Source organism: Sminthopsis crassicaudata, chromosome 6 (assembly GCF_048593235.1).
Source record: "Sminthopsis crassicaudata isolate SCR6 chromosome 6, ASM4859323v1, whole genome shotgun sequence".
Lineage (NCBI taxonomy): Eukaryota > Metazoa > Chordata > Mammalia > Dasyuromorphia > Dasyuridae > Sminthopsis > Sminthopsis crassicaudata.
In genome coordinates this window covers 147,693,393-147,708,039 of record NC_133622.1, presented here as the reverse complement: position 1 = coordinate 147,708,039, position 14,647 = coordinate 147,693,393, and the positions used below count along the sequence as shown (strand labels likewise).

The 14,647-nt window shown below is 36.2% G+C and overlaps 1 protein-coding gene across 1 annotated transcript in view; it reads right to left on the bottom strand.

Moving 5' to 3' along the window:
- The window catches only part of MTTP (microsomal triglyceride transfer protein), a 78,867-nt gene that overhangs the window by 15,958 nt on the left and 48,262 nt on the right, over nucleotides 1-14,647 (bottom strand). The window contains exons 11-17 of the mRNA XM_074275084.1: nucleotides 12,136-12,304; nucleotides 10,942-11,049; nucleotides 8,812-9,024; nucleotides 4,170-4,381; nucleotides 2,546-2,643; nucleotides 2,274-2,395; nucleotides 329-556 (exon numbers count right to left, since the gene is read on the bottom strand). Coding sequence (XP_074131185.1) covers nucleotides 329-556; nucleotides 2,274-2,395; nucleotides 2,546-2,643; nucleotides 4,170-4,381; nucleotides 8,812-9,024; nucleotides 10,942-11,049; nucleotides 12,136-12,304 — 1,150 coding nt within the window. The remainder of the gene's footprint in view (nucleotides 1-328; nucleotides 557-2,273; nucleotides 2,396-2,545; nucleotides 2,644-4,169; nucleotides 4,382-8,811; nucleotides 9,025-10,941; nucleotides 11,050-12,135; nucleotides 12,305-14,647) is intronic.

Here is a 14,647-nt window from a genome sequence, read left to right as displayed (position 1 = left end):
ACATGAGGAATCTGATGCCCATAGAGGTTAAGTGGCAAGATTTGAATCCAGGTTCTGATGTTATAGTTAGTGATTATTCCGCTATATCAGCAAAGCTACTAGCCTAACAAAAATAAAGATTAGCAGCAGCAGTAGAAATAGGCATGAATTTTGATGTCACCTCAACCAGATATCTGTCTTTAGGCCAGACTTTGCTCTAAACAATCCTGCCTAGCAAAGCTCAGGGGACTGGGCAGTACCATGTCTGCTTCAAGACATCAAAACTGATTTCCTCCATATTTCCATTGTCCCATCAGTAGCAATGCTCAATGAAGATCTCATCCATTACCTGCGAATAATCTGTCAGAAGGATAAGTCCTTTCACCACACTAACAGGATCACCGGATGCTGACAGCACTTTGGCCATTAAGTCACTATATCCATTGAAAAAAGTAACAGGTCTGAGCTGAACATCAAACAGGATGGCAGACATGCCGGCAAAGGAATCAAGGTTTTCCTCACCCTCATCAGGGGTGGCTGCAATTAAAGCTTCTAATCCTTGAGCTTCAATAACCACCTAGAAAGAGAAAAATTGACATTAAATCCATGGCCAGGTAGTCCAGGAAGGACACAGCTTCATGAATAAGTGACATGGGCCATGGCACTTAGCAGCTGGATAGCTTAAGTGGCCACATGAAAGGCAAGTTTCTAGAACAGAGGATCTTAGCTTTGTTTAGGACTTCTTTGTCATCCTGGAAATTTTTGCACAATCTGCTTAAATAATTGAAGGAAATATTAAATTTCAATTAGAGATTAGTAAAAATAAATACTTTTTTTTTGTTATTTAGTTTCATAGACCCCTTGAAATCTATTCTGGGATCTGTAGACTATAGGTTAAGAACACCTAATTTAAAGGAATTTGGTATATAAGATAGATTCCCTTTTCTCCACAAAGAACTTTAGGGAAGGACAAATAAAAGTACTGGGCAGGATGAGAAAGTGCTTTAATTTACATTGTAGGGGATAATATTTCCTTTACTGAGACCACAGAATCAATGGAGTTTTGAAGTATAACTAACATAGGATCATAGATCTAGATCTGGCAGGGATTTTAGAGACTTCAGTACAATGCTCAGTTTGCAGGTGAAGAAACTGAAGCTCAGAAAGGTAAAGGAATTTGGCAAGGTTCACCTGCCTTGCACTTAAAGTCACAGTGAATATGCTGAATTCATAGCTATGATGCTTACATGGTAATATTTTCCCTTAGAAGATGAGCATCTAATTAAAATGCATTAAATCTAGAAAGCAGTGCTCAGTTTTATGAGTTAGCTTGCTTGAGTTGTGAGGGGACTCCAGTTGGGTCCCTTAAGTGTTGCAAGGATCCTGAAGAAAATTCGCCTGGAAGCCTTAAACCTAACTTGTGTGTCCAGAACAGAAGGTCCCATAGTGGGAGAGGGAGACCCAGTGAGGGAGGGGGGTGAGGAATAGGATACTCAGTTGATCTACACCCTGTGAGAAGTGTTTCACATATCCTGGAAGCTCTCTCTGGATTTTTCCTCTGAGTGAAGAAACCTCATTGCCTTTTCTCTTTTCTTTTTATTGCCTTATAGAAGGCCTTTGCAAGTCCTGAGACATGGAAAGCATTTTGTAAAATGCCATCAACTTGATAAAACTATCACTTTGTATTTGGGAATAAGTGTACTTTCTCAGTCCAGCAGCTATAATAGACCTGCATCCTTGTGGAAAAATTCTAATTTCAGGCTTCTTTGTGAATGATCCCACATGGACTCTGTGAAAATCATTCTGATTTACAGAGACCAATAAACCATGCATGTATATATATATATATGTATGTATGTATATATATCTCTGTGTGTGTATATATAAAGAATACAGCTAACTTTTTAGACTTGTAATATTAAATTAGTCAGTCTAGGATAGTCTAGCAGTTCTTAGTAATATAACATTGGTAGAGAAACATCCAAATAATTATTGCTGGGGAATTATATTAGTAGATCAAGTCAAACTTTTATAAGAAAGATAAGTGACAAAGGGTATAAATTGTATTTTGTGACAATGAGAGTCTGATCATGAACTGATTCATAGGTTCATTTTTTTAAAAAAGTCAAACACATATCTAGTACATTTTCTGATATTGTCAAAAGTCTCTTGCAGAAAGTTTTACCACTGCTTAAATTATTACTATCTTTAGCCTTTATAAAGCCTACCTTCAGTAAATTTTGACCTCAGTCCAACTTTTTTTTTGTTTATTCTTCACATGGAATAATACTTACCTGACTAGCATGAAGATGAGTATCCTCCAAGTACTGAAAGATGTTCAGGTTACTTCTCCTTAAAATACCAGAGCCAGAGTAGAGAATATCAAGGCTGTAAGTGGATGCTGAATGAGAAGAACCTAATGGCAACAAAAATCTAGATTAAATTAGTAATAATGCCTCACAAATATACCAAAGCAAATATATAAGCTGGTGGGGGGGGGGAATGAGAGAGAAGAGGGAAGGAGATATGTGAGAAAAGAACAAAAGCTATTTGTGCAGTTACATACGGTCCACATAGCCAGTGTAGGCAGAAGAGGAACCACTCTTGGAGAAACGATCATAATTGTGTGTAATCATTTCCTTTAGGACTCGACGAACCATTTTGCTGCAATAGACAAAAAGAGAACATTTGCATTTTAATGGTAACAAAACGACTTTTTTCCAAGTTAAATTTGTCTGCGATTAGAGTACATATAGTGGTGAGAGGAAAAGAAAGATTAAATTTTCCTAATATTATTCTAAATTTAAAGAAGAGCCTGGAGAGAAGGATATATTAGAGCTCATCTTTTCTATTCCTTTGACATTTGGAAATTAACAATGCAAAAGTGAGAATTGTGAGAGTGTATTCAATAGAAATGGAGCCTGCTTGAAGTCCATTTGGTGGGTACATCCCCTTAATAGGATAAGCTTGTATGAGGAAAATGAGTATAGGATTATTGATTCCTTTGTATGGAAGATATGCCAAAGCAGACATGGTTTTGGATATTGGAGGGGAAAACTGAGTAACCTTTGAAGTCTGGAGGAGATGAGTTCAAATCCTCATTTGAGAATTTAGTACATTGCTATTGGTGTGATCGTGGGCGTTATTCAACAACCATTGACCTCATATTTTCTCATCTACAAAATGACAGTGTTGGTAGTAGGTTCTGGCCAAGACTAAATCTATGACCCATAGACCTCTACAGTTTTTTTTTTAACTTCTTTTAGGAGATCACTAGTAAATGGAATTGTGAAATAGAAGTATAGATTTTTTTTTCAAGCCTTATGTTTAGCTTGCATCCCAGGCTAGAGATGTCCCAAGGGATATGTTCTGAAGACATTCTTTCTTTTGAGGTTGACAAAGTACTTTATATATGTTATCTTCTAAGATCTTCCTATCTCCAGATCAAGTTTTACACCATCCAGCTTCCTAGGAATCCAAGAGTTGAAAGAGCAGGGTTGGGGGGGAGGGGAAAGGTGAGGAGACAGAAACCATCTAGTCCAAACTAGTCCTTTCCATTAACTTCTCATTAATTGGTTGAACTATCTCTGTTTGAAGAGATTCAGTATGGGAAAACCCACAGTTCTGAATTCTGAGAAAATTTTTCTTTATATTAAATTAAACTCTACTTCTCTTGTCATTTTTACCCACTGCTTCTCATGAAATCTTTAAGTGCCTACTATGCATAGACTATGTCGTTTGACATTGGGCATAGTTTAATGACTATTTAACCAATCCTACCCAATTCTTGTTAATTTATGCATAATCTTTTTCTCTAGAAGAAGAAATTGAAGCTCAGAGAGGTTCCTCTGTAAGTTAGGGACAGAGCCAAGATCCTTGTGACATAGCCTTACTTTGTATTTTTAAAAATTTTATACAAGCTATAAAGATAGGAAGTGTGTTATAGTGGATAGAGAACTGACCTTGGAGCCAGTGTGTGTGTTTGTGTGTGTGAAGCTGCTGACCTTGGAGCCTGTTTGTGTGTGTGTGTGTGTGTGTGTGTGTGTGTGTGTGTGTGTGTGTGTGTGTGTTTGAGGAGCTGCTTCTGCTCCAGCCAGCTATAGACCATCTTCAGCAGAACCTCAACCTCGTCTTTATTTCTGGGCAATAGGACACTGCTAACATCGGACAGGCTAAAGGGATACTCTTACCTTGCAGGCAACTGAAAGCGGAGAATGTCCTGGAACATAGAGAGCATATATTTGTTCATTTCTTTTGGAAGCTCTCCAATAGAAAGCAGAAGGTTTTTGACTTCTATGTAAGATGGGTTATTCTTCAGGATAATGGCGGCTGCAGTGGTGCGCACTGTCTTTTCATGGACCTTCCGATTCTGGTGGTAAATCCTATTCATGACGATCTTCACCTGGGCATAGGAAGTTTCATTTTAGTCAGGGCAGATCTGGCTCTTTGGCATTCAGCTTCCATGCAAGGGTAGAGGGCAGCACTGTTTACCTAGCATAATTCTCAGTGATGCTTTTCTGCCTTCCTTCCTTACCTTTTATCCTTCTCACCTTAAGTCAGCATAGAAAATCCATTGTGAATGAATGCAGCATTCGCTGGTCACATATGGTAGTTTGTTTTTTTTCCTTTTTTCAGAAAGGCAACTAAGTGGGGTAATGGATAAAATCTGCCTCAGATATTTACTAGCTATGTTTGCTCTGGACAAATTACTTCTAAGTTTCAATTTTCTTACTTGTAAAATGGGGATAATAATAGGGTTAATGTGAGGATTAAATGAGATAGGACTGTTTTATAAACCTTAAGGACTATATAAATGCCAACTATTATTATTAGTCAACAAGCATTTGAGATGTCTAGGTGCCATTTTGGGTGACCTAGAAATCACTTAACTTTGAAAAGATATGGTAAACTGACGATCTTCGTGTGTAAAATGGGGCTGTTAATGGCACCTACATTAAATGAGAAAATATCTATAAAGTACTTCATAACTTGCTTTGTCTTAACACTGTGCAAGGCATTTGAAATATTTTTTTTTTCTTTTTCTGTGCCTGGCTCCCTCATTCCTTAGATTGAATTGTCAGAGACTTTGCTGCTCCTGGAATCTGCTTTAGACATCAAAATCACTGAGGTTGGTAGGGGAGCAGGGCAAAATCTGGGGCTCAAGGTACATGATAAAACAGTAGCATCACACTTATCACATTTTGTAACCTCCACTATTTGATTAAACAATAACTGAAAGCCCAAAAAGAAGTGAGAAGGGCTTCTTAGAAAGCACAAGGGATATCTCAAAGTCTGTCCTTTATATAACTTTATAAAAGTAGCTAATAAGTGATACAAATAAGAGAAAAAGTAAATGACAAAAATACTTAGCAAAAATTATTTGCCTTGATGGAAAGGAAAAAGAGGTCTTTTGCAGCAAGTATTGTCATTTTATATAAATTACTATAAGGCCAAAATGTACCTGTTAACTCACCTTGCTCTGCATTTCAAGTATCCTTTTAATCTGTTCCTACAACATTGATAACTGCAGAATAAAAGCAGGCTCCAGGCCTCTCCCATAAAAGAGAGCCTACTTATAGGCCTCTTACTTACAGCCTCTAGGCTTTTGTACAAGAACCAGGGACCTACCTCTGCCTCCCTCCCCCCAACATTATAGGGGAAGAAAAAACAAACCAATATTGGACTCGGGCCCCAGTCAAATGACTAAAGAATAAACCAGCCACAACTTAATTCTCTATAATTAATGGGGTCATAGACACAAGCTTTTCTCTTTTCTGACACTTATTACTAGGCCATCTACCCCCAGAGAAGCTGGCCTTCTGCCCAGGATCAGGATTCTTATTCTTGCTAAGCCTACTTTCTTTCACCTTTTGCTCAGGAAATAATTAAATCACATCTGATTTGAGGTCCAGGACATAGCCACTGATGCTAATGGTGTGATCAAAGTGGTGAATTGTTAAATTGTTTGACAACTGGCTCTTCATCATTTTCTTAAATTTAGATAATCAACTAAAAACAAACAAACAAATAAATAAAGCCCTGACTTACAGTGCTTGATAGTTTTAGAAGTGTAATGATTCACACTGAAAATTTCACAATCAGTAATGGTTTGAGCTGGCTCCAGTACACGCCTGGTCCTTTGAAGGGTAAATTCTATCATTCACTCAAAACTCCTAGGATTCAGGAAGCTATTTAGGTCTTCCTCTGCTACTATTCTTAGTTCCCATATAACCATCCATGTCAGTCTCACTTCTTCTATATCATTATCCTTCCTCTCCAAATGTAATAGGTGCCTTTTGGAATCTTTTCTGTTAACAAACTACTCTTCATATACTCTTCAAACATACTCTTGATGAAACCTCTTCTTCTCATGCTCCATCTATAGTCTTGAAACCTCAAAAGCTTGGTCCTCCCTTGCAGAGATGAACTGCTGTCCACCTTCTTCACTACCTAATGTACTTTTTCTCATCCCCCTCCCTACCAGGCCAGGAGCAGGAATGGATATATTTCTTGATCCTCATGGCAACTTCTCCCATTCTCTTTTCCATCCTCTCCCATACTCTTTTCACTCCAGTGAGATAGATCATCTTATCCAGATCCTATGAGGAATTATACACTGATCCCACATCAATATTCCTCTTTTCAATCCCTGCCCACTTTGATATACCCTCCAAAGACCTTTTTTCCCAGTTTCTCAATTTGAATTACTTCTACAGTTTGCATCTTTATGCCACTTTATGCCAGTCAAACACAAGGATCCATAATGCACAGTTCCTGAAAATTTATCCAATTTAACTTTCTATCTTTTCATCTCTCCCTATCCCTCTTCATCTGGCATATAATAAATGCTTAATAAATACTAGTTGACTCCAGCAGTTCTCTACTCTTCACTTCTTTCCTGAGGCCTATTTTGTTACTTTCCCTACTCTGGCCTTAGTTTCCTTCAAAATCATGACTCTTTAATTAAATAGTCCAAACCCATCTTCTATTCTTAATCACTTGTCCTCTTATTCTATCAAGTTCATTCCTGTCAAAAAGCCAATCCTAGATTTTTCCACCACTACCAGGAGAGAAAGACATACTACTTTCTGGATTGAGATCACCAAAAGGTTCTGTTCTTTAATTTTAGTTGGGCCCTCACTGCTACAAATCAATTTTTTTACTCTTCCTTGATTGACTATCACATTCACCACAGCACTGACAAATCTTCTCTTACTCTCCTCATTATCTTCACCATCTCCCTTTTTTCTCTACTCTAACAGATAACCTCAGCATATTAATTACTGAAAACATAGACACCATCCATCTCACAATCCCTCAACCTCCCCACTTACACTTCAAATCATTTCAATATTATTCTCCATTATCTCAGAGAATGAAGTGGCCCTTCTCTTTGTTAAGATCAACTCCTAGACCTAGACTTTCCATGATCCCAGTTATTGCTGTCTCTATGGGATTCTAAGAAATGTGCAGAGATAAATTCTACACTTGGGGGATTCATGAAGAAAAAGGTCAATTTGCCAAGAATACAGAAATTGTGTGGTCCAGATTTTGATGGGCTTCAAATAATAAAGTTATTTGCATTTTATCTTAGAAACCCTAAAGTTCCCTGAGGAGGAGAGTGATACTTCAAGACTCAAGGACCTATGTGTTATATGGACGGGAGAGGGGAGAAGTTGAATACAAGAAGACCAATCAGGATGCTGTTACAAAAACCCAGGGAAAAGGTGATGAGAATGCAGCTCCATGAGTAGAGAAATGGATAAAAATGGATACAAAAACCAAGAATACTTGGAGAATGAGAGGGTATGGAGGAAGAGAGTCAATCTTTGCTTTCTTCAAGACTCAGCTCAACTACCACATTCTACAAGAGAGGGTAGTTAGTACTCCTCCCCACTCCATGATTTTGTATTTATTTTTCATATATTTGGTTATTTATGTGTGTACATTTTGTATTCCAAGTAGAATGAAAATTCCCTAAGAACAGGGACTATTTTGTTTTTGTCTTTATATTTCCAGTGCTTAGTGCAGTGCCAAGCACATAATGAGGCACTAATCAAATGCTTGTTAAATTGATTCAAATTAATCATCCCTTTTAAAAAAAAAAGTACATTTAATTTTTTTTTCAAATGTCCAGGCTATACTTTATGCTACTGGCTGTGTGTGAAGTAGGTCCGGGACACTGGAAGCTGTGAATCACTGGAAAGCATATTCCTTTAAAGCTCTGACTTCCATACTTAAGATCACATGGCATGGTATGATGTGGTACAAAGGTACCTATGTTGGTGGTGGGACAATGAGGCAAAATTCACTTAAATTCAATCTACAAGCATTTATAAAACACTTACTATATACCAGGCAATATGTTAGGTATTTGTGATTCAAAGGCAAAAATGAAACAGTTCTTAGTTCTTAAGAAGGTAACAATCTACCCAGAGAAACAATATGTACAGATATGAATGTATATAAAATAAATGCACACTGTAGCCGGTGATATCAAGAAAGGCCCAATGTACGAGGTGGCATCTGAGTCCAGCTTTGAAAAAAGGGTTAGGGTTAAAAAGGGAGGGCCTGACAGGAATGGGGCATAAGGCAATGCAAAGACCTGGAGATAAGAAATGTGAAGAAGAGAGGAGAATTTGGCTGGACTACAGTGTATAGAGGGAAATAATAGGAACTAAGTCTGATGAGTTGAACTAGAGCCAAGTTGTAAAGGGCTTTAAATGACAGAGCATTTGGTGTTTGATTCTAAAAGTAATGGGAAGCCATTGGATTTTATTGGTTAACTATAGCTTTTGGAATTTGGAGGAGCCATCCAGTATATGTTCTTACCTCATTAGTGATGAAAGAACTATCATATCTCTGAAGAGCTGTTGCAGCCAGGTGACTGATGGGACCATCATCTGACTCCACATATTTCAGCAGCAATGGGATCCCTTCAGGAAGAAGAGCATTCTTCAGAGCTAACAAATACATCTTAATGTCTTCCTTTTTGTCTGTTTTTTCAAGACCTCCCAGGATCAGTTTCTTGGCTTCAACCACAGCCTAAAGAGAACAAGGACACTATTTCAGAAATGTGTACAATGGGTAAGAGACACAAGGGCTATATAAGTTTTCTTTTTCCCTTGCCTAGATTCCCAAAAAAGCTTATGTCCCACTTCATTTTCAATCACTTACTTCTTTGATGATATTCTTTATGACACTTCACTTGAATAGATGAACCAGGATATTTCTCCCAGATATGCCAGTAACTAGTAAATTAAACTTAAGTTAAGCTGACTGTCTTAAAACAAAATTTAAGGCATTTTTAGAAGGAAGGAATATGATTGGTAATAGTTTTACTAATGTTTTTGTCATATTCTGAATGTGCAAAGTTGTATTTTTCATGCTCAATGGTCTCAAAAGTTAGTAAAATGTAAATTCCTTGAAGGCTGGGAATTAAAAAAAATACATGATTTTACACATAGTACCTGGTTTTCCTTATAACATAGTTGAATGTTTAGCAAATTTTTTATTGAATGAAAAACTAAATTGTCAAAGTATCTAAGTGGTCAATTACACAATATTTTAATGATATCATCAATAAATCAACAAGCATTTATTAAGCACCTACTGTGTGCCATGTATTGCGTTAAGTGCTGAGAATGCAAATATAAAAAAATGAAACAAAACCTGCTCACAGGTCTTCCAATTTATCATCAATCAGTGCATACAGAATGCCTCTAAAACTAATTAGTGTTTTGGAAGTTCAACCTAGCTTCAAGTGTGGTTAGTACAAATATCATGCATATCAGTTTTATGTAGTTTTTAGGAAAAAATTCAATTTTATTTTATTTTCAGGTTTGCATTCTTTACCTCTCACCCTCTCAATCCCAGCATATTGATAAAACAAGAAAAACAAATATGTATAGTTATCAGCTTCATAATAATAATAAAAGCTAATATATATTGCTTACTATAAAATGTGCCAGGCACTGTTCTAACTGCTTTACAATTATTATTAACTTTACAGTAACCTTTAAGTCTATAATTACTGCCATTTTGTAGTTGAGGAAACGAGGGAGAATTAAATAACTTTCCCAAGGTCACCCAGATAATAAATGTCTGAGGCTGGACTTGAACTCTTTCTTGAAGTCTTTCTACTTTTCCAGGAACTCTGTATACTGCCTTTCCTAGCGCCATCATTCCTAAGAAAGCAAACAAGTTTAAACTAAAGGAACTAAACTCTAAATTACAAGGAAGCCAAAATATCTGTCACTCAATAACGTCTTTCAGATAGATGGGAATTAGACTTCTGATATCATTGGCATAAGGTCCTCAGAACTTCTCTTCCAGTGCAAGTAGAGAATGCCTCTTTAAGGGTCTTCTCTACAGCATAGAATCTCTGAGTACTGCCAACAAAAACTCAAACATCTCATAAGTGACCTGACTCTTTTAAAGTGAAATGAAAATTAGCCTCTTTCCTTTTGTGGAATCAGTGGGGAGGTGATATGGAGATAAGCCTATCAGACATACTCAAGAATGTCATTTAGTTTTGCTTAGATGTTTTCTTTTATTACAAAGGAGAGGCTCATTTAATAGACATATGCATGTAGGAGTAGAATTCACTGAATTCAGAAATGATTATGATTTAAAAACAAGAGAAATCAGCAAAACTTTAATTTTTAAATGTGGAGCTGGCAGATTTTCTAAACAAATGGAATGACTTTTATCATATGAAATCAAAAACAGATTAAAGAAGTATACAACTCCTAAATAATTAGAAATAACTAGATAAAAACTTTCCATTATGGGGTAACTTCTCTTTTCAGGTATTCTCATGACATCTTGTCTATATCCAAGAGCAAAACTGTACTTAAGGCCCTATAATGCTAGGCATGTAAGAAATCACTCAAAATAAACCAAAAATAGCTGGATGACTGACAGTTTGTAAAAGAAATCAGCAAAATGATTGTCACTTACTGGGGCTTTGCAGGCTTCATTCTGACACAATTTTCTGATAAGTGCACCAGTCACAATAATGACTGTTTCTCTGATGTCATTACTTCCAATGGGGCTCTTGAATGTCTTCTGTTAGTCAAATAGAAATAGGTGTTATTGATACATTTAATTTTTCTGCAATATATAGATAGAGAAACATATATTCTACTGTACAAGTAAAATGGTTTTATCCTGCAAAAGTATTCAAGTTTCATGCTTTAGGACCCCAACACATTTTCCAGAGCCATTTGGAAGTCACTGATGATAGATAATTCTTGAATTACTTCAGAAGGTAGAAATAACTGAGATCAAGTTAGAAAGAAACATTGGTTAAAGTATAACAATACCAGATGATGCATATTGTCCTCCCTATGATGACCCATCAAATTGAGCTTCTTCCTGATCCATCACTTCCCTGAACGTGATCTAGACCTGGATAATGGGTGACAAAACTGCCAATAGATACCCACCTGTTTCTGTTTCCAGTGTTGGTTCAGAGATCTCTTTATGTTCTGATGTATTCAGCCTTAATATTCAGTGTTACCCTCCTTATGGTCCCTAGGTATTAGAATGCTGCTTACCACTACTTCTTGTGCCTCCATGCTCTATGCATCTGGTCAACTTGTATCCACAGATCTGTCTATCTTCCTAAACTGTCCTGAGGTGAAAAAATAACTTACTATGATTTTTTTCCTTTGGCTTTCCTCATAAGAATTCAGTCTGCTGTGTTTTTATAGATTGGTATACAGAAGGTATGTTGGATGAGTTGGGTAAAAAATGTTAACTATTAGTCCACCATCCTGACTCCATCTCCACCTCCAGAAGTAGACTCCAAACCCAGGTCTTCTCACTTCAACTCTTACAGCAAATCTTTAAGATATAATCTCTAAAAAAATTGCAGAGAAGGTGCCAACCTGAACTCACAGAGGAAGGTTCAACACCCAAAAAAATATCACAATCCCAAAATCACAGATCCACTCCCTAACTTATGAAATAGTCCAGGAAGTTTTAATGAGAAGTTATAAGTTATAGAAAATAAACAATCACATCACATTCTTTCAATAATTAGGGTCTAATTTCACCCTTCAATATTCTGTTCATTGCATTAAGAGAACTGCTTTCCTTCCCCTCCCCTTCCCCTACTCTCACAGATTCACACTGTCCTTTTGTACCTACAAGCAAAGCTTTTAGGAGTTCTTCGCTGGGATGAGAGGCAAAACCACAGGCATAAAGAAATCTCTCTTGGAGAATGACATCGCTTTCACTTTTGAAATTCAAAAACTCCAGAATGGCGTCCAAAGAATCCGAGGTCTGAGCAGATGTTACAGCATCCACCAGTTGAGGTCTGTAGGAGAAAACCAGTCAATGTATTTGCATCCCCCGTAATAGCACAGTAACTGCCTGTCATTGTAGTAGCTGAAAGACAAATGCTTGCCAAATAAATTAAAGATAATTAAATAATAAATAATAATCTTTACTGTGAGTAAGAAAGGTGTTTAAAAAGGTGCTTAAAAGCTCAACTACACATAGACTTTGAATTTCTAATCTTTCCAAGGAAATAAAAAATACCGTGAGAAAACAGCACCTAATTTTCATTCTTTCTTACCAATACTATTACAAGTATTTTTAATATAAAATTTTAGTCATAGTCTTTATTCTATTGTTTATTTGCTTTGTGGAATAGTCAGCAAATTATTTAATTGCAAGACATTTCTTCTTTTGGGACTCTCCTTCCTTTCCTCCTTATTCTGAATAATGCATCTTCAGAAGAATGCAAACTAATATTCTTATTAACTGAAGCTAAATATAATTGGAAAAGTAAATCCATTGGAAAAGAAAAATCATGAATGAATTCCAGTGCTAGAGAAATGTAGTAAGACCAAGATGAAATAATTAGGGAAAGAAGAGGCAAATAAGTCTTTTAATTACAATCTCCTTCAATCTCAGTTTCCTCATTTATAAAATGGAGATCATAATAGCATCTACCTAACAGGGTTGATATAAAGATCAAAAGAGATAATATAAAGTACATTGTAAATCTTAAAGTACATTAAAATTTAAGCTATTTTATTAAGAGAGAAATATATATAAAGCACTATAGAAATGTTAATCATCATTATCATTATTAAGGATTATCTACAGGCCTATATTCCACTGTTACCAATGCATGGAATGCTGACAACTGAAATCTGACACTCTTGGCCTTGCTCATTGCCTTTTCAAATAACCAAATGTCTATGCCTCAAATGCCTACATATTTTGCTGGGGTCTTTACATGTGGAAATAGAAACATGAAGAAAAAGATCATAAGATTCAGAGGAAATTAGTATTCACTTTAAAATTATCTATTTTATGAAAGCCATTACATTATATGTGTTTATTACAGCTCTCACCATAGAGTGTGACATATATTAGGCTCTTAAATGCTTTGTTCACTTGATCCCAGTTTGTTGAGGATTTAGGATATGGGGATATCACTCAGAATGGGTTGTATAACCTAGGCACAAAAAACTTCTCTATTGATGTAGTCCTGAGGAATATCTCAGTAAATAGATAGATGTACTTAATACTAATTACTTTATCAAGAAACAGTCATATAATGTGTGTTACAGGTATGGGCACATATATATATATTTTTTTTTAATAATGCCAGACATATACATGACACTTCAATTTAATCTGCATTATTACAATTTTCTCCAGCATTTTCTTAAGTCTAAACAATCAACAAAATAAATTAGGCATTGTTGTTTGTCAGTTTTCAAAACTGAACAATAGGCCCTGTTGGACCAAGTAACTCCAGCCCACTAGTATCTGGGCAGAGCCAAAGTTAGCCCCAAGACTACTTGAAGCCTTTTTCTTAGCAGTCACACAGAAATTTTATAATCATACTCTAGACCATATGAAAAACTGCTCAAGGCCTACCATCTATAATGCATAGCTGAATTAATACAAACATACGCAAATGCTTAGTTAAATTTGGAGAATGGTCCAACAATCCTATGAGGTAGGTATGACAAATTGCATTGCCATCATTGCTCAGAGGGTCAAATGAGGACCAAAGAGGGTAAGGAACTTTAAGGTCACACAGCTAGTTATACATAGGGACAGGATTCAAATTTAGATCTGGTGAGTGGGAAGGGAGCTTAAATTCCTAAAAGATGTGGCTTCTTTTTCTTTATTATGAAGATATCTCATCTTATTGTATTTGAAAGTTCTATTCAAAGAGTCTTCAATTTACAATTTCAGATATTTAATTTATCTCATATTCTAATTCATGTCCATATATATTTCCTTTAGCATATCAAAAGGAAAACAGACTCAAGGTAGTATATAATCATTTTAAAAAGCAGGCTTTCCCTCCAAAGAATAGGTTCATCCATAATGAAGTGAAAGTATTTTAAAGATTTCTTAGGAAATTCAATGAGTCACTGATTCTACCTATGTAATGTGAGGGGGAAAAAACTGAATGAGGAGATATAGAACCTGAGGCCCAATGCCAGCTCTCCTATTTACTAAATACCAGCTCTGTGAGACTCTGGGTAAGCACAAAGAAGACAGAAGCTTTGTCTTCCTCATCTGTAAAGTTGGGGAGTTAGATCTGATGACTTTCTAGGTGCCTTCTAGTTGTAGATCTATAATTCTATGAAAACAACTGGTTCATATTTTCTATTGTGCTAAGGGCCAA